Source organism: Psittacula echo (assembly GCF_963264785.1).
Source record: "Psittacula echo genome assembly, chromosome: 8".
NCBI lineage: Eukaryota > Metazoa > Chordata > Aves > Psittaciformes > Psittacidae > Psittacula > Psittacula echo.
Window position 1 is genome coordinate 24,263,432 of NC_137744.1, and position 24,259 is coordinate 24,287,690.

The window sequence follows — 24,259 nt, forward strand, 5'->3', positions numbered from 1 at the left end:
GGATCCCTCAAGGGCCCTCAGTGCAGATCCAACCATGTGCTGTGAACATAAACGAGGGACTTGGAGGTGGAAACCTTTAATACAGCGTTTAACGAATTCAGAATAGCTCAGTTTGAAATGAAGTTCCTGGTTCAGTCTGCAGAAGCTCACATGGATGGGGCTTGCTGAAGGACTGCTCAGGGGGTGTGATTATTTAGGCCTTACATGGTGCTTCAGAGCACCTCGGACCAGGCCCCAAAATACCCTTTAGTCACCTTTGTATTAAGTGGAGTTTGGTTGAGAGCTCTATGGATGGATTTTAGTTTGATTTTGTCCCACATAAACATTTTTCTTAACAGTTTGTTAACTAGGAATTACTGAAGAAAAGGAAACGAGATATTTTCATCCCAGGACCAAAGAAATCCTTATTTTAGTGATGTCTCTTATTCACTCCTTTTTTTCCCCCCCTATACATGTGTATTTGTCAGAGGTGGGGAGGAAGCACGTGAGTCTTTCAGATGATAATAACTCTTCCCATGAAGAAAGGGAATTGAGTCCATTGCATTTGGTGCTGCGGGTCAGAGGGAAGCTCTGGAGCCCAGCAGCAACGCAAACTGGGTCACTTATTTTAGCGGGCTGAGCTGGAACAGGATGTCTGACTTTCAAGTATGAGCACACCGGCCTTAGTGTTTTCTGAATGGAAACTTGGGCTCCCCAGGGCTGCTCTCCGGGGAAGCTTCCCCCTTCCCACTGAGTGAAGGCTTTTCCAGTCCCTGTTCTCTCTAAAAAAGAAAGAAACAAAAGATTAAGAAACAGCACCAAACCCAAGGCTGACCCCGCAGCAGCCGCTTGTGCCCATGTTACGCTGTGGGCACTTCAGTGGCTTTGCCAAAGATCCTTGTGACCAGGGACCTTCCAAGTTCCCTGTTTCCGGGTGGCCACAATGCTTTGAGCTGGTGCTGAAGTGGCCTCAGAGCCTGCCCGTGCCACTGAGCCAGCCTAGCTCTGCCCCGTGCCAGGGCAGCCGGGACTGACACAGACCCAGAGCTCCAGAGCCGGCCCCAGCAGCATCCCCTGGGCTGTTCATGGCACGTTTGGAGCTGTGCAGGAGGAGGACGCGGGGTCAGGCTCAGCCTGTCCTCCCCTCCGTGCAGGCACGCTGTTGGGGGGCAGGTGCCTCCCCCTTCCCAAACGGTGGCACCCAACAGGGTGGAAGGGAGGGGAGGGAGACTCCTCCTGCCCATGAAACTCTTCAGCCTCCACAAGTTTCCTGCCTCTGTTTTCTTTTGCTGCCTTTCCCCATCTTAGCCTGTGGAAACCATGAGGGATGTAGCTCTTCCTCAGGGCTCTGTATCCCTCTGATGCTCCCAAGCATTCTTGGCTCTGGCCACCATGTAAAGAGCCCATGAAGGCAGAAAGAGGTGAGCACAGGGAGCTGTGACAAGGGGACCAGCCCCTGGCAGAAGTGGTGTCTCTGCCCTTGAGAAGGGAAGGGGTAGGAAGGCAAAAGCATGGATTTGGTGCTGAGATGGAGGAAAAACCTTACATCTCCTGAACCAGCTGTGAGCCAGGCTTTGGTACAGGAAGGTATGTGCTGTGTTTGTTAATGGGAGGTGTGTGAGGTGGCTTCCCTGGACATCACCAGGTGAAAGATGATGGGGTCCATAAGCATGCAGGCATCTGGAGGGAGCTCAAAGCAGACTGGAAGGGTGATGTCAGAACCTCTCTGCTCCATGTCCCTGCCTTGCAGCAGTGGCAGACCCATGGCTCATCCTTTCCCTCACCTCGGGCACAGGGAGCTTCAGGAATGGGTTTCTGTCTGTCATCAACCCCAGGCTTCTATGGAGGAGCTGTGTCTTCTTGGGTGCTCCGGGAGGTGATGTTTCTGGCAGTGACTTCATGTGCTCTGTGTTGGTGCAGGAGCCAGCCCCAGTGTTGGGAAAAGCAGCGTCTGTGCAGCAGGCAGGGAATGTGGCGTGGAGCAGATGAGCCTGTGGGAGTTGCTCAGGGCGAGTGGTGGTGAGCAGGGGCTCTCCACGTGTGCTGTGCTGGCAGGATCCGGGCTCGCTCCCGTGGCAGGGATTCATCATTGGCTCAGTGCATCCCGCTGCTGTGTCAGCATCACACCGCTCCTCCGTGTCCTAGAGCCGGTACCTGCGTGTTCACAGCCAGCGCCCAGCACTGCAGGGTGCTGCCAGAGAGCAGCTGATCCCATAGCTGTGAATGCACAGCTTTCTCCATGCCTTCACACCCAGTAAAAGAGAAATCAAAGCAGATGGAGCCGGGCTACAAGCAGCCCTCTGTGTCCACCTTGTTTAGATGCTTCTGTTGGGCATCTCCCTGCTTGGCCTCTGCCTCTGAGAGCTTTTAAAAGGATGTAAAGACTGAATTTCCCTTATCTGCAGAGCCATTTCCTGTTGAGTGTTACTATTCTATCTCAGATGGTGTGAAGCAAAGGATATTACAAGGCAGATTGACTTTCCACTCTGATCCAATCTGGGGAAGCTGCAGAAATAAAGAAGTTAGTACTTGGATTCTCATGCACTGGTACAATGTCACAAACAGTCACCCTGTCCTGTGCATCCCTCAGTGCGTGACACATGGGACACACCAGCCTCCTGTGCAGACCAGCTCTGCACATTAGGCCTGGCATTTGTCCCCTCGCTTGACCATCTAATAGCTTTTTATGACGACATGGCAAGGTGGGTCAACAAGGGCAGAGCAGTGGATGTCATCTACCTTGACTTCAGCAAGGCTTTTGACACTGTCTCCCATAACATCCTTATATGTAAGCTTAGGAAATGTGGGTTAGATGAATGGACAGTGAGGTGGATCGAGAACTGGCTGAATGGCAGAGTTCAGAAGGTTGTGATCAGTGGAGTGGAATCCAGTTAGAGGCCTGTAGTCAGTGGTGTTCCCCAGGGATCAGTGCTGGGTCTGGTCTTATCTAACTTGTTTATCAATGACCTGGATGGAGGGCTGGAGAGCACCCTCAGCAGGTTTGCTGCTGATGGGAAGCTGGGGCAGTGGCTGATACACCTGAAGCTGTGCTGCCTTCAGCAGGACCTCCATAGGCTGGAGAATGGGACAGAGAGAAACCTGATGAGGTTCAACAAGGGCAAGTGCAGGGTTCTGCCCCTGGGGAGGAAGAACCCCAAGGACCAGCACAGGCTGGGGCTGACCCACTGGAGAGCAGCTCAGCTGAGAAGGACTTGGGAGTGTTGGTGGATGCCAAGTCCCCATGAGCTGCAGTGCCCCTGAGCCAGGAGGGACAGGAGTGTCCTGGGTGCATCGGGAGGAGCGTGGCAGCAGTCAATGGAGCTGATCCTCCCCCTCTACTGACCCTGGTGAGGCCACATCTGGAGTCCTGTGTCCAGTTCTGGGCTCCTCAAGGAGCTACTGGAAAGGGTACAGGAAAGGCCACAAGGATGCTCAGGGATCTGGAGCATCTCTGTCATGAGGAGAGACTGCAGGAGCTGGGCCTGTTGAGTCTACGAAGAGCAGACTGAGAGGGGATCCCATCAATGCAGATCAGTATCTCAAAGGCAGGTGCCGGAAGGATGGTGCCAGACTCTTTTCAGTGGTGCTCAGTGGCAGGATGAGGAGCAATGGCCGTAAACTAAAGCACAAGTTTCACCTCAACATGAGGAAGATTTTCTTTCCGTTGCAGGTGGCAGAGCCTTGGCACCGGCTGCCCTGGGGGGTTGTGGAGTTTCCCTCTCTGGAGACATCCCAAATCCACCCTGGACACGTTCCTGTGTAACCTGCTCTAGGTTGCCCGGCCTTAGCAGGGGATTGGACTAAATGATCTCTAGAGGTCCCTTCCAACCTAATGATTTTGTTATTCTGTGATCTCTGGAGGCTCCTGTTTGAGTCCTGTTGCTGGTTAAGTTGGAAGTGATTTTATATGTGGGCACAATCCAGTTGCTGTTGGCCAGGGATGTCTGCAGTGCAGGTTTGTTGTCTGGAGGAGGTACCTAATCCTTGACCTCTGTGGGTTGGTCTGTGCTGGCTGTGGAGGAGGTGAAGCTGTTGCAAAGCTTCAGGATTTCAGCTCTGGAGAGAATATCTTGAACTTTCTGTTCAGTTTCCCCGCTTGGTTCCCGTGTGCCAGACCTGAGAGCAGTCCTTGGGGAAATGAAGCTGTGGCTGCCCCATCCCTGGCAGTGTTCAGGGCCAGATTGGACACAGGGGCTTGGAGCAAGCTGCTCCAGTGGAAGGTGTCCCTGCCCCTGGCAGGGGTTGGAGCTGGAGGAGCTTTAAGGTCTCTTCCAACCCAAACCAGTCTGGGATTCTATGCAATGCCACAGGACAAGGCTCAGCCCTTGGAAGCAAGCAAATGAGCCTCCTCTGTTTGCATTTAATCCCAGCTTTTCCTTTGGTTGAAATTTTGGCAGAATCATCGTATTCTGCAATTCCTACCTTTTTCCCAGGAGATGACAGCAATAGAACAGAGGTGAAGGGTGGTGCCTATAGAAGTCTGGCGCTTGGCTGCCCCCAAAGGACTGTGTTAAGTGCCTGTCACTCATCAGGGATACAGCCCAAGGGCAGCGGTCCCTTTCGGATGACTGCCCAGAGGTGATATCTGAAGGTGTTTGTGAAAGGCTGCATCCTGCTCCCGAGGTGTGTCAGCCGGTGTCACGCAGTGCTGCTCTCTGTCCTGCTGCTCCCTGCACATGCTGCAGTGGAAGTGCTCCAGCCCGTGGGGCTGTGGGCTGCGGGGAGGAGGCTTCCCTCTGCCCTGCATGCAGACCTTGGCAGCTTTAGCCAAGGAGGCAGTTGCCTCAGAAGTGCTCCAGGCTCTCCTGGTGCCTCTGCAGTAGCCTTGCTCTGTTAGCTCCTGGGCTGTGGCTGCCACTAGGACCACCGTGTAGTGCTCAAGCACTTGGTCGCTTGACACATGTGAATGCAAGGCTCTGCTTCTATCAGCCCCCATGAGACCAGAGAGCTCTTGAATCCTGACCTTCAAACCTCATTCCCCTTCACCGCTATTCCCTTTGACTCCTGTTGCTGCCCAGATTTTCCCAGCAGCTGTCCTCTGCCTTGCTGGCTTTGTGCCTGGATCAATCTCTCTGCCTTTGTGCAGTGACCCACCTCGCTCTCCAAGGTCCAGATTCCCCGCAGCCTCCTTGTGTAGCCCTGTGCAGCCCCTTGTGCCTCTTCCTGATGGAGGGAGTTCAGGGCACCTCCAGCTCTGCTGGGCTTTGGTGGTCTTGCTGACGTGTGGTTTGCGCTGTAGGGATTGGACCTCTTCTCTTTCCATTTGTAACCCCCCCAAGCACAAACAGGGCTTACTAAATAATAATAATGTGATGAAGCCATTTAGATGGAAGAGATCTGACAGCCCCCATTGAATGTGGCCTGAATGCACAGCCCTGTTTCCTCCTTGCATGCAGCAGCCTCCTGCTCCTTAGGGCATAAATTACTTACCATTCCCTATAGAATTGAGGGCATGGTTAATTCATCAGCATGGTCCTACTGCCCAGCAAAAAGTGATGACGTTCTCTCCCCTCCCCTGGCTAGCAAAAGGCTCAGTACGTGTGCCTGCCTGATAGCGGGAGGCAGAGGGTTTTCATTTTCAGGCCCTCTGCTTATTTCTGAGTCTTAGGTCTTGCATGACCCTATGGTAGAGTAGGCAGGGTGTACATGTTGGAATATTTGCAAATGGAAGTCAGGGACAATGGCCAAACACCTTCTTGTAGTAGCTGGAATAGCTGGCCACGGGAGGCAAGCAGGGATTTCCTGGTCTGAATTCCTCCTGACCATGTGTGACTTGGTTTCAAGCAGCCACTCACATGCAGCATCTCCTGGGTCCCATCTGGAGCCTGAGTGGGAAATTGTGCTCCTAGCAGTATTTTGAGCTGTAAGAATCACTAGTGTGGAATGGCTGCAGAGGATGCTCAGTGCACAGTGAGCAGGCTAGACAAAGTACTTCCTTAGGGTTCACCACTGTGTGAGTGAGGCAATGTGATGTGTGATTTGTGGGCTATTAGCAATTCAACAAAGAGACTGCAGTAGGGCTCAGTGGAGGACTCAGGCTGGACCTGCAAAAGCCTCTATGACATTATCATACAGAACATTTCTCCCTGGGAGGGATCCAAAGCATCATTTGTGGAGTTGAAGTCATATCATAAATCACAGGGCACGTGATGGGCTACATTCACTTAGACTGCCTCTCCTGCATCCTTCCTGGAAACTCATCTGGTAAGAGCTGACCTCTGGCACATCAAGCTCCAAACATCCATCGTTTGTTAATTGCTGGCAGTAGAAGTGCTGCTTTTTTGCCTTGAAATGTGGAATCCCTTCCTAGAATTGCACTGGGGACTAATAAAAGCCAGTGCCAGGTTTAATATATGCTCTCTCACAAATTATCTAGATTAAACACAAGGACTGTGTACTGCCAGAGAGGGGATATTCCCAGCTCAACATCGCTTCTGGGCCATGGAGATCCCAAGACACTGGACCTGAAAATCGCGATTCTTTTATGTGTGTGGGAGGGGTTTGGCAGTGCTTGGAAGTGGTCATGTCTGCCTGAGCTAGAGAATTAACTGCCATAAAAACTATGGGTTTGTAACCAATAGTTACAGCTGCAGGAAATATCAGAAAGCATCTGAATAAATCAGATTAACTCCCTCCATCCATGAGAGCAAAACCTTTCAGGGCAAGAGTTAAACTATGATCTGGTTGACCCCAAACTCTTCCACCTATGAACTGAAGAGAGTGAAAAGTCCAGAAATATGATCAACTAAACAAGGGACGGTGGGGACTGCCATGCTGGGTAACGTGAGGAAGCTCAGTCCATGTAAACCCAGAGAAGGCCAATGAGGAGGTAGCCTGCTCCTGCAAAAATACCACAGGGGAGGCCATTGGACTCTGCAACCAAACCGCTCTCATTACTGGACAGTGGTTGCTATTAATTGCTGCACTACCCCACACCTTGACTTGCTTGCTTCTGACTCTGTTTCACAGAATCACAGACTGGTTTGGGTTGGAAAGGACTTTAAAGCTCATCCAGTTCCAACCCTCTGCCACGGGCAGGGACACCTTCCACTAGAGCAGTTTGCTCCAAGTCCCATCCAGCCTGGCCTTGAACTATTCTGACACCCTAAAGCAGAGGGCTCACCTCCCCTTGTAGCTCATATCTTTTAGCATTTCCCTGTCTTGCCCTGGCTGTTCTCCACACAAGCCTTGGAATGACAATGCAAGTCCCGGCTCACTCCTGACCTTCCACGCTTTTGCACCACTTGCTATTGTTTGCCCGCAAGCGATGTCGGCTTTGTCATTAATCTGAAGTTTCTCACTTCCTGCCGCCTCTCCCTCACGCTCCCGCTCACACAAGCACTTCCCTTTGCCCCGGGCAGGGGCTGCGCGACGGGTTCCGCCGGCTCCGCGCCTTCAGGAGGTTGTGGTGCTGGACAGCTCCGGCGCGGCGGCACCCCTCCGGTCCCCGCAGCCCCTTCGGGCCTCGCCCAGCCTCTTCCTGCCTCCTCCTGCCTGCTTCTGCCTGTTTCTGCCTGCTCCTGCCCTCTTCTGCCTGTGCTTGCCCTCTGCACCTGTGTCCCTCATACGATATGCAACGAGCTAATGAGCAGAGGGAAGCTGAGAAGGAGGAAGACCCTCTGTCTGGGTCCCCCTCCTCAGGGCTTCTCATAAACCTCACCTCCTAAGAGGTTTAAAGCATGTGTGTGGTGGTGTGGGGAATGAACCGAGGCTCCTGAGCAGAGGGTTTACTCCAGGGATAACAAGGATGAGGGACCAAACACTGCCACCTCTCCAAGGGCGTGTTGGCCCCATTCTTAGGAAGGGCAGCAGCAGCTGCTGGAAGGTATGTGAAGGCTTCAAGGCTTGTCTGCTGGCAATATATCCCTCCCTCCCTCCCTCAGGACTTCCTTCCCTACTGCTCTTATTTCCTAATGTCTCATGTGGATTTCAAATAAGGTTTGGTGCTGGTGAGATTCTGGCCCAAAGCTGGGAGTTCCCAGTCCTCCCTGTCTCCTTCCCAGCAGCCAAGGCCATGGGGTGTTCAGGACACACCAGGCCTGAAGAGGAAATCGATGCCCAGATGATGTGTGTGGCCCTGCTCCAGCCCAGGGCTATTGGGTACCTGGAGGAGAGACAAGAGCAGAGCCTTTCCTGCATTGCTCCCTCCTGCCTGGCCCAGAGGGTCCATGGTGGCATGGCATGGGAGAGGCAGTGCACTGCAAAGGGCTGGGTTTGCCGCTCAGCTTGGTGACATCCCACTTTTGTCTCCTCACAGGCCAGCCCCGCTCCCATTATCGTGAACCCAGAGTCGCTGGAACAAGGGCTCTCTGTAAGTCTCCTGGTTTTGTTTTGCCTCCTTTGAACAAGTGGTGTGTTTTCCCTGCTCAGTGGTGCAGGAAAGGCTCCTTCAGCACAAGGCAGCCCTGGTGAGGTGGCAGAGGAGCCCAATACCTGCACCGCATCCCCACAGCACATCCCACCCTCAAACCTCACTGGGGCTGGGTGATGCTGAACAGAGACAACGCAAGCAGCAAGTGATGCTGGGGACTCCAGCGCAGAGAGGGCACAAGGCAGGAGGCACTTTGAGGGGTACACTGTGGCGTAAGCGGGCATCAGAGGATCAGGGGAAGCTGGGCTGGTGGCAATCCCATTTTGGGGGGATCTTACCAACCTCTACAGCTACCTGAAGGAAGGTTGTAGTGAGGTGGGGTTGGTCCCTTCTCCCAAGGAACAGGGGATGGGACAAGAGGAACCGGCCTCAAGCTGCACCAGGGCAGGTTTAGATGGAGCTGAGGAACAATTCCTGCCCCAGAGGGTGCTCAGGCATTGGAACAGGCTGCCCGGGGCAGGGCTGCAGGCACCGTCCCTGCAAGGGTTCACAGCCCGTGCAGACGAGGCCTCAGTGCCATGGGTTAGTGGTGGCCTTGGCAGTGCTGGGAATGGTTGGACTTAATGAGCTTGAAGGTCTTTTCCAACTTGGTTGACTCTATGTTTCTATGATTCAGGGCTCCCACACAGCCACTTACTCAGCCTCCCATGCAGGGTGGCTGTTGGGGCACCCCTTGGCTTCCTACACTACCTCAGCCCCTGCAGCAGCCCCTCAGGAGGGAGGCTGGGCTCTCTGGCACTCGCTGGCATCACATCCACTGGTGCTCAGGGCAGCAGGACCCTTCGGGTGCTGCTCTCCTCTCCCAGCACAGGCTGCCAGCAGCTGAGCAGTGCTTGGTGACTGTTTGCAGGCACAGTGCATTTGGCACTCTTGGCACAGTGTAAGGATAACCCTGCTCATTTGTTGCAGAGGGTTTGTGTGCTGCCGCTTCCCTTCCCAGAACGTTTGTGAATCGTTCCTGCTGGAGCCGTGGAGGGAGCAGAGTGGCCAGCACGGGTTCCTGCAGCACTAGCACCATGCTCGTGGGGGGCTCCTCAAAGGACTTCAGTTGACAGCTTGCCAGGACTGGGTGCTTCGCACCTGGTTTTCTTCTGATGCAGCAGATTACAGCTGCCTTCCACATTAATGGAGCAGCACTGGGACTGCGAGCTGGGGCTGGTTTGTCTTTGGAGCCATGCTGGAGGGCTGAGGGTGACTTCTGGTGGTTGAACCTTCCTTGTAAAGAACTGCAGATCTCAGCCTGTGGTGGGGTCAGTGTGCACCAGAGCTGAGCTGGGCTGGTTGGGCAGGGCTATGAAAGGCAAGAGGAGCACAGCTGAGACCTCTGCAGCCCTGTATGGTTTATTTATGCCTCGGGTGCTGAACTGAAGTCACCCAGCACTGGGGAGGAAGGTGATGGTGCCTATCTCAGCATGGTGGTCCTGGGTCCAGCAGCCTTGTATGAGCATGGCACAAGAGAGTTGCTGTCCTCAAAGGTTTCCTTCCAAAAATGCATGGCGGGGCAGAGTATTGGTGGTGTTAGAGGCTTTTTGCTGGGCACACCAGCCGCAGGGCAGCCGTGCCCTGCATTCACCTGCTGGTGCCTTTCTGTAGGGGGGTTGGAGGGAGGGACACACCGTAAGGTGGAACTGGGGGAAGGGAGGGCTGTGCTGTAGGTGTCTCTGGATGGGAAGTCTGCTGTCACATCTGTTCTGTACCCTCCCCAGGAGGGACATCGCCTGCTGCCACTGCAGCCACCAGCACCACATCCCCTGCCATGCTACAGCCACGCCGGTCCCTCCTCCCTGCTCATGAGCCTGAGGCCAAGGGGAGGCTCTGTCCCTCCAGGCAGGCTCTCACCAGCAGCAGGGAGCCCGTCCGTGGGCCAGAGGCTGCCTCCTCCCTGCGCAGTGCACTCGCCTTCCCCCTGCTCTGTCTCATTAACTCCACATCCTCCCACCCCCTCTCTCTCCACCTCATTAGCTCCTATCCCCATCCGCCCCTTCTCTGGGCCTTGGCCACAGCTGCTTCTTGCTGTGCTGGGTGGGAGCTCCCTTCCTGCCGCCCCTCGGGTGGGTTTGGCTGTGTTTTGGGGCAGGCACCAGCATCACCCTGGGGATGGCAGCCACCTACACCATCCATCCAACCTCAGCAGCACGTGCCGGGTGGAACCGCCGTGTGGTGGTCAAAAGGCAGGGGCAGGTTGTGGCTGTTGTCTGCTGGGTGGACTGGGGACCACCACCCCGCAGGAGCATGGGTTCAGGGCAGGGGAGACACCTGACTTCGATTCCTGTCAACCCCCAGCCTGGAAACCCTCTTGCCTTCCATTTCATGTCATACCAGCACAGAAATGAGTCCTGCTCCATCCTTTCTTTCCTTGGGGAGCCAGGCTCCAGGGAAAACACACCCCAGAACCTCCCATTCAGTGGTTTCCTAGGTCACCAAAGGAGCCATACCAGGGGTGTGCTGCGGAAGAGCACCCAAAATGATAGATCTGGAAGCATGATTTTTGTACAAACCCAAAAGGCAAAGCCTGTTTGTACAGTGTGTATTTGGAAGGGTTAAAGTGACATCTTCCAGTCTTTAATTACTTAACTATTCAATGCTTTCCTTAACGATAAACAGATGGATGTAGCCTAGTTCCTTCCTGTTCTAGCTCCATTGATTTCATTGGACTCCCTCCTGGGCTGAATTTGGCCTCGGCAGTTTATCAAGAAGTCTGCTCCTCATTTCAGTCTCTGTCCACCCACCTCCATCCCCAAGAGCGTGTGGCTCCAGCAGCACCTTAAGGTAGGAGCTGCCGCACCGGGGCCAGGGCTCAGCTCTGCTGCTGCAGCTTGTGCACCTCAGGGTGCAAGAACCCTGTAAGTCCTTATAAAATCCCTGGTGTATTAGAAGCATCCCTTGAAGGATAAGGACGGGTGCTGGGGGGGATCACCCACGCCAGCTCCGTGTCGTTGCTCACGGTTTCACCCTGGGTGCGTTCTGCGCAGCAGGTCCATAGGAGGAGGATGGAGCACAATTCCCACGGTGGATGGGGTTTCTGCCTTTCCGAGCTGCCTCTCTGAGGCTGAACCAACTTCTTGCTGCCCAGTGTGCATGGCAGCTGCTGCCAGGCAGCCCCAGGGTGAGCACAGAAAGTCACCCCAAAGCCCTTGAGAAGCTGATGCTTCCACAGCCTCACTCCTGGGTGCTCTCTGGTGCCTCACTGCCCAGCAGCGAGCTGCGACCTTCTTAGTCTCTAAACCAGGTCTGAGGAAGCCAAGCGCTTCTCAGGCCTGATCCCAGCCAGCGAGTGCCACCGGAGCCCCAGGCTCTGCCACCAGTGAACAGAGAGGTCACCTCCTTATGCAGCACTGACTCTGCTTTCAGGCTTCAGACCCCTTCATAGAATCCCAGCCTGGTTTGTGTTGAAGGGACCTTAAAGCTCCTCCAGCTCCAACCCCTGCCACGGGCAGGGACACCTTCCACTGGAGCAGCTTGCTCCAAGCCCCTGTGTCCAACCTGGCCTTGAGCACTGCCAGGGATGTTCCCCATGCCCGAGCGCAGCAGGCTCAGCCCCGTGGCCCTGTGGCACCAGGCTGACCAGGAAAGCAGTGTTTGGTGACTGTGCACCCGCTGGCACCGTGGCCATGCACACAGCAGGGTAAGGCCAGGACTCAGCTGGAAGTGCATTTGCAGGTCTTGGTGCTGCAGCAGAATGCGGAGAGGTGAAGGGAGGGAGCTCTCAACCTGTTTTCTCTGGGCCCCTGCAATAGGAGAGATGCCTGGGGCATCACCAGGCACCCTCCACCCCTGGGCCAATTGGCACTGCTGGGCACTGACCCTTCATGCTGGTGCATGGCTGCTCTATCACCACATCCCAGAGCCTGTCCCCATTGACCTAACTGCCAGGTATGGGTAGATCCTGCTCCACAAGCAGCTGCAGGCAACGCTATCCTTCCTGCAGGTGACTTGCTTTTGGTCCCCTGGGCTGTTTGAGTTGGGTTTGAGGAACCTCATCTTGGCCTTCTGAATGTGGCCTCCCTTTTTCATTTAAAAGCAAACAAACAAACAAAATCCCAAAGCAAATCCTGCCTCCATCAAACTGCACAGCGCGTTCCACGTGCACTGGTGCGGTGCTGGCCGCGGAGCCTGCAGACAGCTTGCAGTAGCTCTGGAAGGTGTGTGCTCTTCTGTTTATTAAGTGAGTGTTAACTCTGCAGCCTTCTGTTGATGATTTAAATGTCATCACCATTTCCATGCTGCTCAAAACATGAGAGGGAAGTGAAGGCCAGCAAAGGGGGCCTCTTCCTGAGCCCCCAGGTGGGTTTGCTGTGTGGGAAGGGTTTGGGAAAATATTGCCTTACTCTTTTCCATGAGCAATGATGTGGTGCTCAGGATTGGGGTACACCGGGAACAGCTAATTAGACCCCAACACCCCCATCAGCTCTGCGGGCGTTACACAGGGAGGTGGGAGCAGGGTGGGATCCACTCACTCTGTTGGGGGGATGGAGCCAGCATCTCCCCACTGTGGCAGCCTCAGGCAGGAGCTGGGAGGTGCTGGGAGCACCAGCAAGGAAGTGGGGGAACAGTCTGCAGCAGAGCCAGGTCCCGGCAGCTCCGGTGGGAGCCATGGGGAGGCTTTGCCGTCAGTGAGTGACTGGTATTCAATTTTCCAACGCTGGAACGTTTGCTTTGTTGGCTTGTTCCCTTGGTTACACAGTATATATTAAGTTCTCCATTTGGCTTCCTTATGCAATTAGCCGGCGTTCTTGTTGCATGGATTTTGGAAGTACAATCAGAGCTAAAGCTCCGTGGTCAGGCCTGGCTGTCCCTGACATGCCCGCCTGGAGCAGGCTGCCCCCAGCACGTGCCTCACTGGGCAAGCGCCTGCAACGCTTGTTTTGGGGAGTGATGCAAACCAGGGCCCAGCCGCGGGATGCAGGGAGCAGGGGTGCCCCGGGCTGACCTGCCTGGCAGCGGGTGTCCTGCCAGGGTGTCCCTGTCCCCGCTCGCTCGGTGGGGCTGGCGCTGCTGGCGCGCTCCGCGGCTCACAGATTGTCAGCGTTTCTGCACATCCCCATCCTGTAGGTATGTATGTGCTGTTCCTCTGCGGCCGTGGGTGTGCATATGGCTGGCTGTGTGGCAACTGTGCTGAATGCCAAAGCAGAGAGGACAATGTGTGTAGTAGCGAAGGGTGCCAGGAATCCGAGTTGCTGGAAAGCCGGGGAGAGGCGACGCCGTGCCCCACGCTCCCAACTGTGGAGATGAGATGAGCCTGGAGGCTGTGATGAGGGAGCCTGTGAGGGCAGCACCAGCCCGCGGCTCCCAGGATTAGTCAGGACAGCAGGATGCGAGGAGGGAAAGGCAACCCTTGGCAGAGGGGGAGCCTGCAGCGAGGGAAACGATGTCCCCCTGCCCGCAGGAACACGGGACAGGGCAGTGGTGTGGCAGGAGGTGGCACCAGGCACCACATCCCTCTAATGCTGCTGGGAATCCTGCTTTGGGTTCATCCCACTGCTTCCACTGCTTTTCCATAGCAGGGTCCTGTTTGAGAGCTGACCAAAGCTTTTCCCGGTTTGCTGGGAGGATCAGAGCATCCTAATTTTGGAGTATCTGCATGTGCTGACCCTGAACCATGCCCTGAAATCTTCTTGTGGCTAAGAGGCACCAGGCATGGAGCATATCCACAGAGGGACAATCCTCTCAGCCTATGTTCCCTGGAGCCCCCGTCCCATCTGTCCCCTCTGGACTCTTCTCAACCTCATCCTTCTTGAAGCGCAGTACCCACAACAGGGTGTGGGATTGCTTTGGCCTCACCAGGGCTGAAGTAGGCAGGGAAAGAGGGTGCACAGCCCCATCCCTGATCCTGGCATGCAGAACTGCTCTTCCAGGTGGGCACCCAATTATTCCCATGTAGAAAAACTCCTATTTCCTCTCCCTGCCTATACGTAGGGCCTCACAGCCACCTTGCTGAGCTTCCTGCCCCGTGTCAGATTTAGCTCAAATGATGTTTGCTGTCCCTTCCATCTAACAACACAGGGGTTTGGAGGGCAGCCGGGCTGTGCCTCCACAAGGCTGGAAAGCAGGGAGCTGGGCAAACAGGACAGAACTCACGTGCTGCTGCTGGATAAAGGGACCTGTATCCAAACAAAGCCACCGCAGCTCTGGATTTTGACTCAGAGCACATCAGAAGGTGGCTGCATACGTCCTACAAGCCATCAGTTAATGGGGGATGTAAAATCCACATGAGAACCCTGCACGTTGTCCGGGCACCACAGGCAGAGGCAGGGCTGCATGAGAGGAGAGCTGTTTGTCTGCTGTGCCACGGGTCCCTCTGAGTCCCAGCCCTTCTTTTCCAGAGTGAGATTTGGAGGTTGAGTCCCCTCCTCTCCAAAACTGTTGCTGTAGAGCGTAATAGCTCTGGATGTTCCAGTCGTGGAGTCACGGAACGGTTTGTGTTGGAAGGGACCTTAAAGCTCCTCCAGCTCCAACCCCTGCCACAGGCAGGGACACCTTCCACTGGAGCAGCTTGCTCCAAGCCCCTGTGTCCAACCTGGCCTTGAACACTGCCAGGGATGGGGCAGCCACAGCTTCTCTGGGCACCCTGTGCCAGCGCCTCAGCACCCTCACAGGGAAGAATTTTCCCTTTAGCCCCGCTTTAGGCATTGGAAGACTGTTACAACAGCCAGTTGCTTTGCAAATCTTGCTAAATGTTAGACCTCAGCAGCTGTTTATAGCCTGATCGTGATGACCTGGAGTAAAACTGCTGCCTTCTTTTCCTGTGCACTGTTGCTTATGGGGAAAATGGAAGGGTTTGAACTGTACATGCACCATTTCTTATTTTAGAGCCCACAGTTGCATCCCTTTTGTTTCAAGCCATTATGTTTCCCAGAGCCCTGCTTTGCATGCTGGGTAGGGGAGATTCTGAAGCCTGGGTGTCAGCGCTCTACAGCACTGAGAAGGCTCCACCATGTTTTAATCTGAAGGCATCACAATGTTTTCCCCTCTCACTGTGCCCCACACTTGCACCTTGTTTGCTTTGCACCCAGCTAATTCGGTCGAATAAATCATTCCGCACTCCCTGTTAAGAGTCATGCTCCTGAAGCATTTCAAAGATATAAGCTGCTAAGGGTGTTGATTATTTTTTTCACTGTACAGGGACCGACCCCCTTTCTTTCCTTCCTGCAGCACTGAATTCCCGAGGTTAATTACACACTGCGTAACAAAGGCGTTATTTCTTCTTGTGCCTCCGGTTGTGTTCCTTTTCATGGCTGGGGAAATGAGCCGGGAGAATAAAGGCTTTGCACTGAAGTGCATTAAAGTCAGTGGGCTTTGGCTCATGCCCAGAAAGAAAAGCAGTGCACGGTTTCATTCCAGGGCAGGCTCAAGCGGTTGCGTTTAAGCTTGAAGGCACAGCTTTTAGGTTGGATTCTTGATATTCAGCTGCCAGAGGGGAAAAGCAACTCCCCCCTGGACCAGCACAGAGCCGTAATGCGCTGTCCCCCTCTCCCCAGGTGAACGGCAGTGATGGGATGTTCAAATACGAGGAGATCGTCCTGGAGAGGGTAAGTGCTCTTTACTCACTCACCCGCAGCTTCTGCTGCCTCTTCCCACCCGCCCCCCCCCGGTATCCCCATCTCCGCGCCCTGACAGGGAGGGCCTGGTCTCGGGTCCCTCTGGGGGTGTCGGGCTCTGCCTGCCCCTGGCACGGGGAGAGGGGGCTGGATGCTGCGCACCCGCAGCCCCTCCAGAAGGGGGGGGCCGGGGCAGAGGCGTCTCCCTCGCCTCCCTCGCTCACACCCTTCACCCACACAAACCGGGGGGGGCTCATGGCTCATTGTCAACAGCAGTGCCGGGAGCTCTGCTCGTACACAGGCACCGCTGCCTCCCTGCCGCCAGTGCGCCCAGCACCCGGGCACACAGCCTGTGATGCCGAGCACCAAGGATGGGTTTTCTGGAGAACCAGGGGCAGTTTCTGCTCAAGCCTTGTCTTGTCTCTTGGTACCACAGAGCTGATGGCGCGCATCACACCAGCCGTGCCTAAAATCACCTCTCCCCATGGATGGGTCTTACCCAGGGGTGAGCCAGCACCCCATAGGGCAGACAGGGCTTTCCCCTGGTGCCCAGGAAGCAGCAGGGATGGAGAGGGAGAAGGAAGAGCTGGCCCAAGGGGGAGTTGGCAGGGGGCTGCCCATGGCACCTCTCATCCTCCTCGCTGCCTCAGCGGTGGCTGGGCCGCGCCGCGGGGCTGCGTCGCAGGGGAAGACACATCACTCATTATTCTGTTCCTCTCTGCCTTTAGTCATCTCCCTCCTCCCCTCGCTCTGCATCACGGCGGTGGGTGGACGGAAGGTTATCTGGGGCTGCCGCCTCACCCACCGCTTCCCTGCGTGCCTGACGGAGCCAGCCCAGGGGATCCTGCCGCTTGGGCTGAGCGCTGCTCGCTCCAGGCCCTATTCAGAGGCAAAAGCCTTGTTTTCAGGGATTCTTCAGAGCATCCTTTATCCACAGCAGGCACAAGGTGGGAGCCGGCAGGGCTGTGCAGGGAGGCGGCTCTCATTGCTGCCCCCATTTCAAAGCCTCAGGCAGCGAATCCCTCTCCAGCAGTGAGAGACCATAAGGGAATTTCAGTGCTTATCAGCCGGGCCAGCATGGAACATACCCAGGTCCTTCACCTGGTCCCCAGTGGGATCCAACAGCTCTATCTCACTGCAGAAACATCTGGTGCCTGCAATTGAAGCTGTCCCCTCGCTGGGGTGTTTGGCTCCCAGAGATGACCTCAGTTTATACCAGAACTGCTGGTCTGACACTGTTATTAATCATTGTCATTGCTGTAAAGCTCATCCAGCTCCAACCCCTGCCATGGGCAGGGACCCCTTCCACTGGAGCAGCTTGCTCCAAGCCCCTGTGTCCAACCTGGCCTTGAACACTGCCAGGGATGGGGCAGCCACAGCTTCTCTGGGCACCCTGTGCCAGCGCCTCAGCACCCTCACAGAGAAGAGCTTCTGCCTTAGATCCAACCTAAATCTCCCCTGTTTCAGTTTGAACCCTTCACCCCTTGTCCTATCACTGCAGTCCCTGATGAAGAATCCCTCTCCAGCATCCTTGTAGGCCCCTTCAGAGAGTGGAAGCTGCTCTGAGGTCTCCTCTTAAGGAGCCTTTTCTTCTCCAGCCTGGCTCCAGAGCAGAGCTGCTCCAGCCCTCGCAGCATCTCCGTGGCCTCCTCTGCACTCACTCCAGCAGCTCCACGTCCCTCTTGTGCTGCTGCCCCAGAGCTGGATCAGGACTGCAGGGGGGTCTCCCCAGAGCACAGCAGAGGGGCAGGATCCCCTCCCTGAGCTGCTGCTCACGCTCTGGGGGTGCACCCAGCACATGGGGGGGTGTGGGCTCAAGTGCACAAGGCAGTGGAAGTCAAAGCCAGCCTGAAGACCCTTGCATCACCAGGGGGAGAAGCACAAGCCCCAGCACGCTGCTGGTGCTCGGTGATCCTGGGGAGCTCCGTGTGTCCCTCCTGGTCACTGGTCCCCAGGAGGAGCAGTTTCCCATCACCTAATGCTGCACTGGGGCTGTGGGCAGCCGGAAGAGTGCTTGGCTCAAGCCTGTCTGTGTATGAGAGGCGGGCACGATAGGATGTGACTAAGTGTCAGCTCTTCCGCGTGAGCAAACAAGGCGAGGAGCCATCTGATTTTCAAGGCAGAGCAAAAAAAGCAGGAATTGTCCACTTGCATCAAGCACAGAGCTGGAAGCAGCAGTTGTGAGCATGTCACTGATGGGAATTCTACAAGCAGGAGCGGCGGCACAGGGTCAGGCTGCTCATCCCGGGATGAGCACCTCATTCCAGCTGGAATGGAGCTGGAGATGCAGCACGGCCCCTGCGTTCCCCTCAGGCAGACTTCAGCTCAAGTGATGCTCCAGGCATCTCTAGGAGGAAGAGGAGGCAGAACTGGAGACCCTGCCCCATCCCGCAGCCCCCTCAACCCAACCCTTCACAGTTTGGCATCAGCACTGGAGCTACGTCCCAGGGGCACGGGTGGGCTGCTGGGGACTGGAACCAGCCCCACTGCTCCGCGCACTGCAGCGCTGTGGCTCTGCTGGGGAGCAGCCAGCAAGGGGAGGTTTTCTCCCCTTGCCAAGGACCACCCCCTCCCAGCTCCCCGCCTGCCTCAGCCTCTCTCGGCAGATGTGGTGGCGAGGGAGGTCCTGGCGGCTCCCACTCTCCGGCTCCATCTGCTCCGCGCTGCCGCACCAAGCGCCTCGGCCGGGCGTGCCGGCGCCCTGCGGCCACGCACCCCTCTGCCCCCCGCGCCGTGCCCCAGGCGCTGCGGGTGCTGCAGGGGCTCCACGGCCCGGGCAGCCGCTGCCGGTGGGGGCTGCGGCGGGAGGACCAGAGCAGGGGGTGCCCACGGGGAACGACGGGTGTGTGACTGCCCACAGGGGAACTCCGGCCTCGGCTTCAGCATAGCGGGAGGCATCGACAACCCCCACATTCCAGATGACCCGGGCATCTTCATCACCAAAATCATCCCTGGGGGAGCCGCAGCCATGGATGGCCGTCTGGGGTAAGTACCAGGCCAGGGGAGCAGCCACATCTGGGTATCACCCCGGATCTCCCCAGGGACCCTCTAGGCAGCTCCTGCTCTACTCCCCTCTCATGGTCCATTCCCCACAGGGAAGACCGTGGTCCCCTGTCACCAGCCTCCTGTCTGCAGCCATCCCTCCTCCTCTTCCTGCACCAGGCTCCTGCTCCCATCCTTCCCTCTGTAGCCCCAGACCCCAGCCTTTCCCTTCACCTTTCATCTCCATCAGGGTGGACCAGCCCCACTGCCTCCCCCTTTCACCCTGGGAGTCAGGATCTGGCCAGCTGGAGCATCTCTGGGGTGTGCGTGGATGGAGGCGGGTGGCAGAGGTGTCAGGAGGAGGGGGCTCGGGCTGGTGGTTCCCCAGGGAAGCCAAGGGCCACCCTGTGCCCGCAGGGTGAACGACTGCGTGCTGCGGGTGAACGACGTGGACGTGTCCGAGGTGGTGCACAGCAAAGCAGTGGAGGCCCTGAAGGAAGCAGGCCCTGTGGTGCGGCTCGTGGTGCGCCGCCGGCAGCCCCCACCAGAGACCATCATGGAGGTCAACCTGATGAAGGGCCCCAAAGGTGAACCCCTCACTCCGCTTTCAGGACTGGGGTGCCCCACGGGATGGTGTGGGGTGACCCCTTGGTGTGGGATGCCATGGGGTGCAAAGCGGCACCACAGGGAATGTGGGATGCAAGGTGACACTGCCATGGTGCAGGGTGCCGTAGGGTGGATGCCATGGGGCACAGGGTGTGGGGGCAGATCCACAGTGCAGTGCATGATGGCTGGGCTGGCCCATTGCTGGGTTAGGGGCAGGGTGGGAAGTGCAGTGAGGCAGAGGAGCTGCAGTGCCAGCCCAGAGCTCCATCCATCTGCTTGTCTCTCACCTGCCCTCTCACTTCCCTCAAGGCCTGGGGTTCAGCATCGCAGGGGGCATTGGGAACCAGCACATCCCCGGGGACAACAGCATCTACATCACCAAGATCATCGAGGGAGGCGCTGCCCAGAAGGACGGGCGCCTGCAGATCGGGGACCGGCTGCTTGCGGTAAGCCCCATGCTGCAGCCTTCACTGTGCCGTGGTGCCGGTCCTGACCCAGCGTTCCTTGTGCTGGCAGCCTCATGCCTCTGCCCGGAGTCCAGGGGACATGTGAGCTGGGGACAAACCATGGAGATGGAACCACGTCTCCAGAGCTACTGCGGAGAACTGCTTCTACCCACTGCTGCCTGCCCCCTGCCTGCCCCCCTGCCTGCTCCCTGCCTGCCCACCTGCCTACTCCCCCTGCCTGCCCCCCTGCCTGCTCCCTGCCTGCCCACCTGCCTGCTCCCTGCCTGCCCACCTGCCTACTCCCCCTGCCTGCCCCCTGCCTGCCCCCCTGCCTGCTCCCTGCCTGCAGCTCACACAGCCCCTTCCCTCCGGCAGGTGAACAACACGAACCTGCAGGACGTGCGGCACGAGGAGGCGGTGGCCGCCTTGAAGAACACCTCTGACATGGTGTACCTGAAGGTGGCCAAGCCCGGCAACATCCACCTCAACGACATGTACGCGCCCCCCGACTACGCCAGCAGTACGTACGGCGCTGGCCACTGCTGCGGCACTGCGGGGCCAGGGGGATGGAGCGTGCTGGGGCAATGCTGGGCTGGTCTCCACTTCCACGTTTGCGGATGGATTTCTGCTCCTGATGCCCTTCTCCTCTCCCGCAGCCTTCTCAGCACTGGCTGACAACCACATAAGCCATAACTCCAGTATGGGCTACCTGGGCAGCATGGAGAGCAAGCCTGCCTACCCTGTCCCGCAGCAGGTGACTCCATCTCGGTATTCTCCTATCCCTCGGCACATGATCGGGGATGATGACTTCACCAGGTAAGTACCAGGCATGAGCATCCTTAATCTCTGCTCTTTCTCCTTCCCTCTCTTTCCCCCTCTGGCTGCTTGACCTGCTGCTGGTGCAGCCTCAGCTGAAAGCCTGTCTGTGGGTGTGCAGTGCAGAGCTTGGGGCCCCACAGTGGGCTCCAGCCCTGTGTGTCCCTCAGCCGTTCTCCTTCCCGCTCTTCCCTGAGCCCTGTGCAAGACACATTCAGCTCCCTTCTCTTGCTTGTGTTACAATATCTGGAGCTGTGTCCCAGCTGAGCTGTGCTGGGGACAAAAGGCTCAGGGGAGCACAGCTCTGGATATGAGCCCTCACTGAGGGCATCCCAAACCTCCTTGCACTGGCTGCCAGAGGCACAGCCCTCTTTTCCCTACCAGCACCACTTACGCTGCATGAGCAGGTTTGTTTCCTGAATCCAGGAAATAGAGAGGAGCACGTTGTTCTGACCCTAAATGCAGAGTAAAACTTCTTCAAAGCTTCGTGCTGAGGACAGGAAAGTGAGACCTCTCTGGTTGTGCTCTGCTTGCCTGACCCACAGCTTTCCCTCTCTGCAAAAGGAGGTTGTAGTGAGGTGGGGCTGGGCTCTGCTCCCAAGGAACAAGTGATGGGACAAGAGGAGCCGGCCTCAAGCTGCACCAGGGCAGGTTTAGATGGAGCTGAGGAACAATTCCTGCCCCAGAGGGTGCTCAGCCATTGGAACAGGCTGCCCAGGGCAGGGCTGCAGGCACCGTCCCTGCAAGGGTTCACAGCCCGTGGAGACGAGGCCTCAGTGCCATGGGTTAGTGGTGGCCTTGGCAGTGCTGGTAAGGGTTGGACTGGAGGAGCTGAAAGGGCTTTTCCATCCCGGTTGATTCTGTGACTCTGTGGATCTACGGCAATGGCTCTGTGGCGGCCCTGGTGCAGCACTTGCTGGCAGCCACTAGAGGATGGTGCTGCCGTGCCCAGGGCCCTTTTGTTACTGCTCGGCCACTGTCCCCACCACAGCCCCCTGCCATCAGACAGAGGACAGGTTCACAGCCTTCGTGCACAGCACTTCCCTCACCCATCCCATCCCAGCACTGAACACCTCCTGTGGCCCACCGAGCCCCACAGGACAGCCTCATCACAGTGGCTTGCTTTGGTCATGCATCACCAAGATTGTGCACTGGGACCAGTGAGGTCCAAATGCATCTTATTGGTGTGAGGAAGACCAGTGACACCTCTGGGAAAGGAGCTGTCTCCCAGGAGGCTCCTGCCAGTCATTCCTGAAGGAGAAGCAGAGTTTCAGGCCTGGATCCAGTTTCCTGCAGTAAATCCTGCTACCTGCATCCATGAAAGCACCAAAGCCTTCTCTCATCTGTGCAGGTGACAGCAGTGATGCCCCAGCCTGGCCTGGCGTGTTGCAAAGGATGTTTTCTTGCTCCAGTGACCCAGGAGCACACTGCCAGGCTTCAGGACTTCGTGCTGCCTGCTCAGCCAAATCCTATGCCCCAAGATTCCTGATCTGCTTATGCTGCCTGAGCCCCATTCCTTCTCTGTGTGTCACCGGCCCACCACAGTGGGTGTTCTGATGGTCCCCAGTGTCATGTTGGCTGCAGTCATCACCAGCCTGCACTGGCATCGAGTCTTTCTTATTTTAATGCAGTGCTTGAGCTGGGAGCTGCCATTGTTCCCATCAGAGTTGCTTTTTCTTTTTCCCAGGATTTTTGTGATTCCAGGCAGCCTTCCTGCCTTCGCCTGCCTGTTGTTTGAGCTGTGAAAGGATTAAGTCACCATCGAAAAATGCACGACTTGTGTTGAGCCACGCAGGGCCAGTGGCATGGGGAGTGTGGGGTGCAGGCACACTCGTTGTGCTGCAGAGGTGCAGAGGGGCTCAATCCTCCCTGTCCCGGCACAGCCACGCTGCTCCCGGTGCCCAGGCTTGCAGCATCTGGTGCCACCTCTCAGCCCCATGGTCCTGTGCACGATTTCACAGTGGATGCTCTGTCTCCATCCGTGCTCAGTCCCGTGTCACTTGTGCCATTGCCCACACCTCTCCTGGTTTATACCATCACCTCCTCGGTGCCAATGGCTGCATCACACATCCATCCCTGCTGGTGTGCTGGGAAGCCTGGGCACAGCTGACCCTGTCACCAGCTTCACTGCTCCTCACCTGATGTCTCTCTGTCCCACGTCTGTCCTTCCAGGGAGCCCCGGAAAATCATCCTGCATAAAGGCTCCACCGGCCTGGGCTTCAACATCGTTGGAGGGGAGGATGGCGAGGGCATCTTCGTGTCCTTCATCCTGGCCGGAGGCCCGGCCGACCTCAGTGGGGAGCTGCGGAGGGGAGACCGCATCCTCTCGGTGAGTGCCCCCAGCCTGCCCCAGCACCGGGAACACCGGGACACGGCGTGGCAGGGCCAGAGTGGGTTTGACCCCTGGGTGCCATGGCTGGAACCGGCCGGCTCGGGAGCTGTCCTGCGGCGCAGCGGGCACTGCCCCGGCGGGGCGGGTACCGGGGTTCACCCCGGTGAGGAGGCACCGCGGTGCGGGTGCAGGGGGCGGTGCCGGGCGGTGCGAGCCCTGCGGTGCAGCGGAGCCGCTTTGTCCCCGCAGGTGAACGGCGTCAACCTCCGCAACGCGACCCACGAGCAGGCGGCGGCGGCGCTGAAGCGCGCGGGGCAGACGGTGACGATCGTGGCTCAGTACCGGCCCGAGGGTACGGATCGCGGAAGGGGCGGGGCGGGGGGCGGGGCGTGGGGCGTGGGGGGGCGGGGGCGGGGCATGCATACGAGGGGGCGGGGCGTCCGCTGGCGCGCGGGCCGGGAGGCCGGATGGAGGCACGGATTGGCGAGGGGCGGAGCCTGGGGGGCGTGGCTGTGGCTGATTGGCCGGCGCGGCGGGGCGGGGCGGGGCGGTGGCGTCCCGCCGGTGGTGCGTGCGCGGCTTTGTGCGCGGCCGGGCGGCTCCGGGGCTCAGGTGAGCGCGGCCCCGCCGGCTCCGGGCTCGGCCCCTCCCGTCTCGGGGCTGCGGCGGCGGGCGGGGCTCAGGGGGGGGTCTGGCGGGCCCGGGGCACCGCGAGGCGCTGCTCCGTTGGGTCCCGCTGGCCTCGCTGGGCGCCCGGGGCGGGGGCTCCCGAGGGGATCGCGGGTGCGGCCGCCGTCCCTCGTCCTGGGAGCGCGGTGGGCTCTGGGCACGCCCCGCTGTGACCGCGGGGCCGGCGGCGCTGCGACCGGCGCCTCGGTGCTGGGTGCGGGCTCGTGCCCTGCTCCGAGCATCCCTCTTGCTGTGCGGTCCCGGAGCTACCGGTCACCACCTCCGGCCTGCAGCTCCCTCCGCAAAGGTGCCGGGGGCCGGTGCTGCCCCGAGGGGCAGCCCGTGGCCGCGGGGCCGAGCTGGCAGCTGTCTGCGGACCCACGGAGCTGTCGGGGCTGGGGTGTCTCGGGGGACAGCCCCTACAGGCGATGGGCCCGGAGCTGCGGCCGCACCGCTGCTGTATCCGAGCGGCGCCGTGCTGAGTGCAGCGATTCGAGTCGCTCCAGGGCCCCACTGGTTT

General features: G+C 57.8%; 1 protein-coding gene across 2 annotated transcripts in view; it reads left to right on the forward strand.

Annotated features, from left to right (window-relative positions):
* The window catches only part of DLG3 (discs large MAGUK scaffold protein 3), a gene marked incomplete at both ends in the record, with an annotated part of 45,877 nt that overhangs the window by 6,084 nt on the left and 15,534 nt on the right, over positions 1–24,259 (forward strand). The window contains 9 exons of one of the 2 annotated variants that reach the window (XM_080625072.1): positions 8,237–8,290; positions 15,829–15,879; positions 18,749–18,873; positions 19,288–19,457; positions 19,786–19,922; positions 20,298–20,442; positions 20,579–20,738; positions 22,911–23,067; positions 23,320–23,422. In XM_080625072.1, the coding sequence (XP_080481198.1) occupies positions 8,237–8,290; positions 15,829–15,879; positions 18,749–18,873; positions 19,288–19,457; positions 19,786–19,922; positions 20,298–20,442; positions 20,579–20,738; positions 22,911–23,067; positions 23,320–23,422 (1,102 nt within the window). The remainder of the gene's footprint in view (positions 1–8,236; positions 8,291–15,828; positions 15,880–18,748; positions 18,874–19,287; positions 19,458–19,785; positions 19,923–20,297; positions 20,443–20,578; positions 20,739–22,910; positions 23,068–23,319; positions 23,423–24,259) is intronic. The other variant, XM_080625073.1, reaches the window with a different exon arrangement.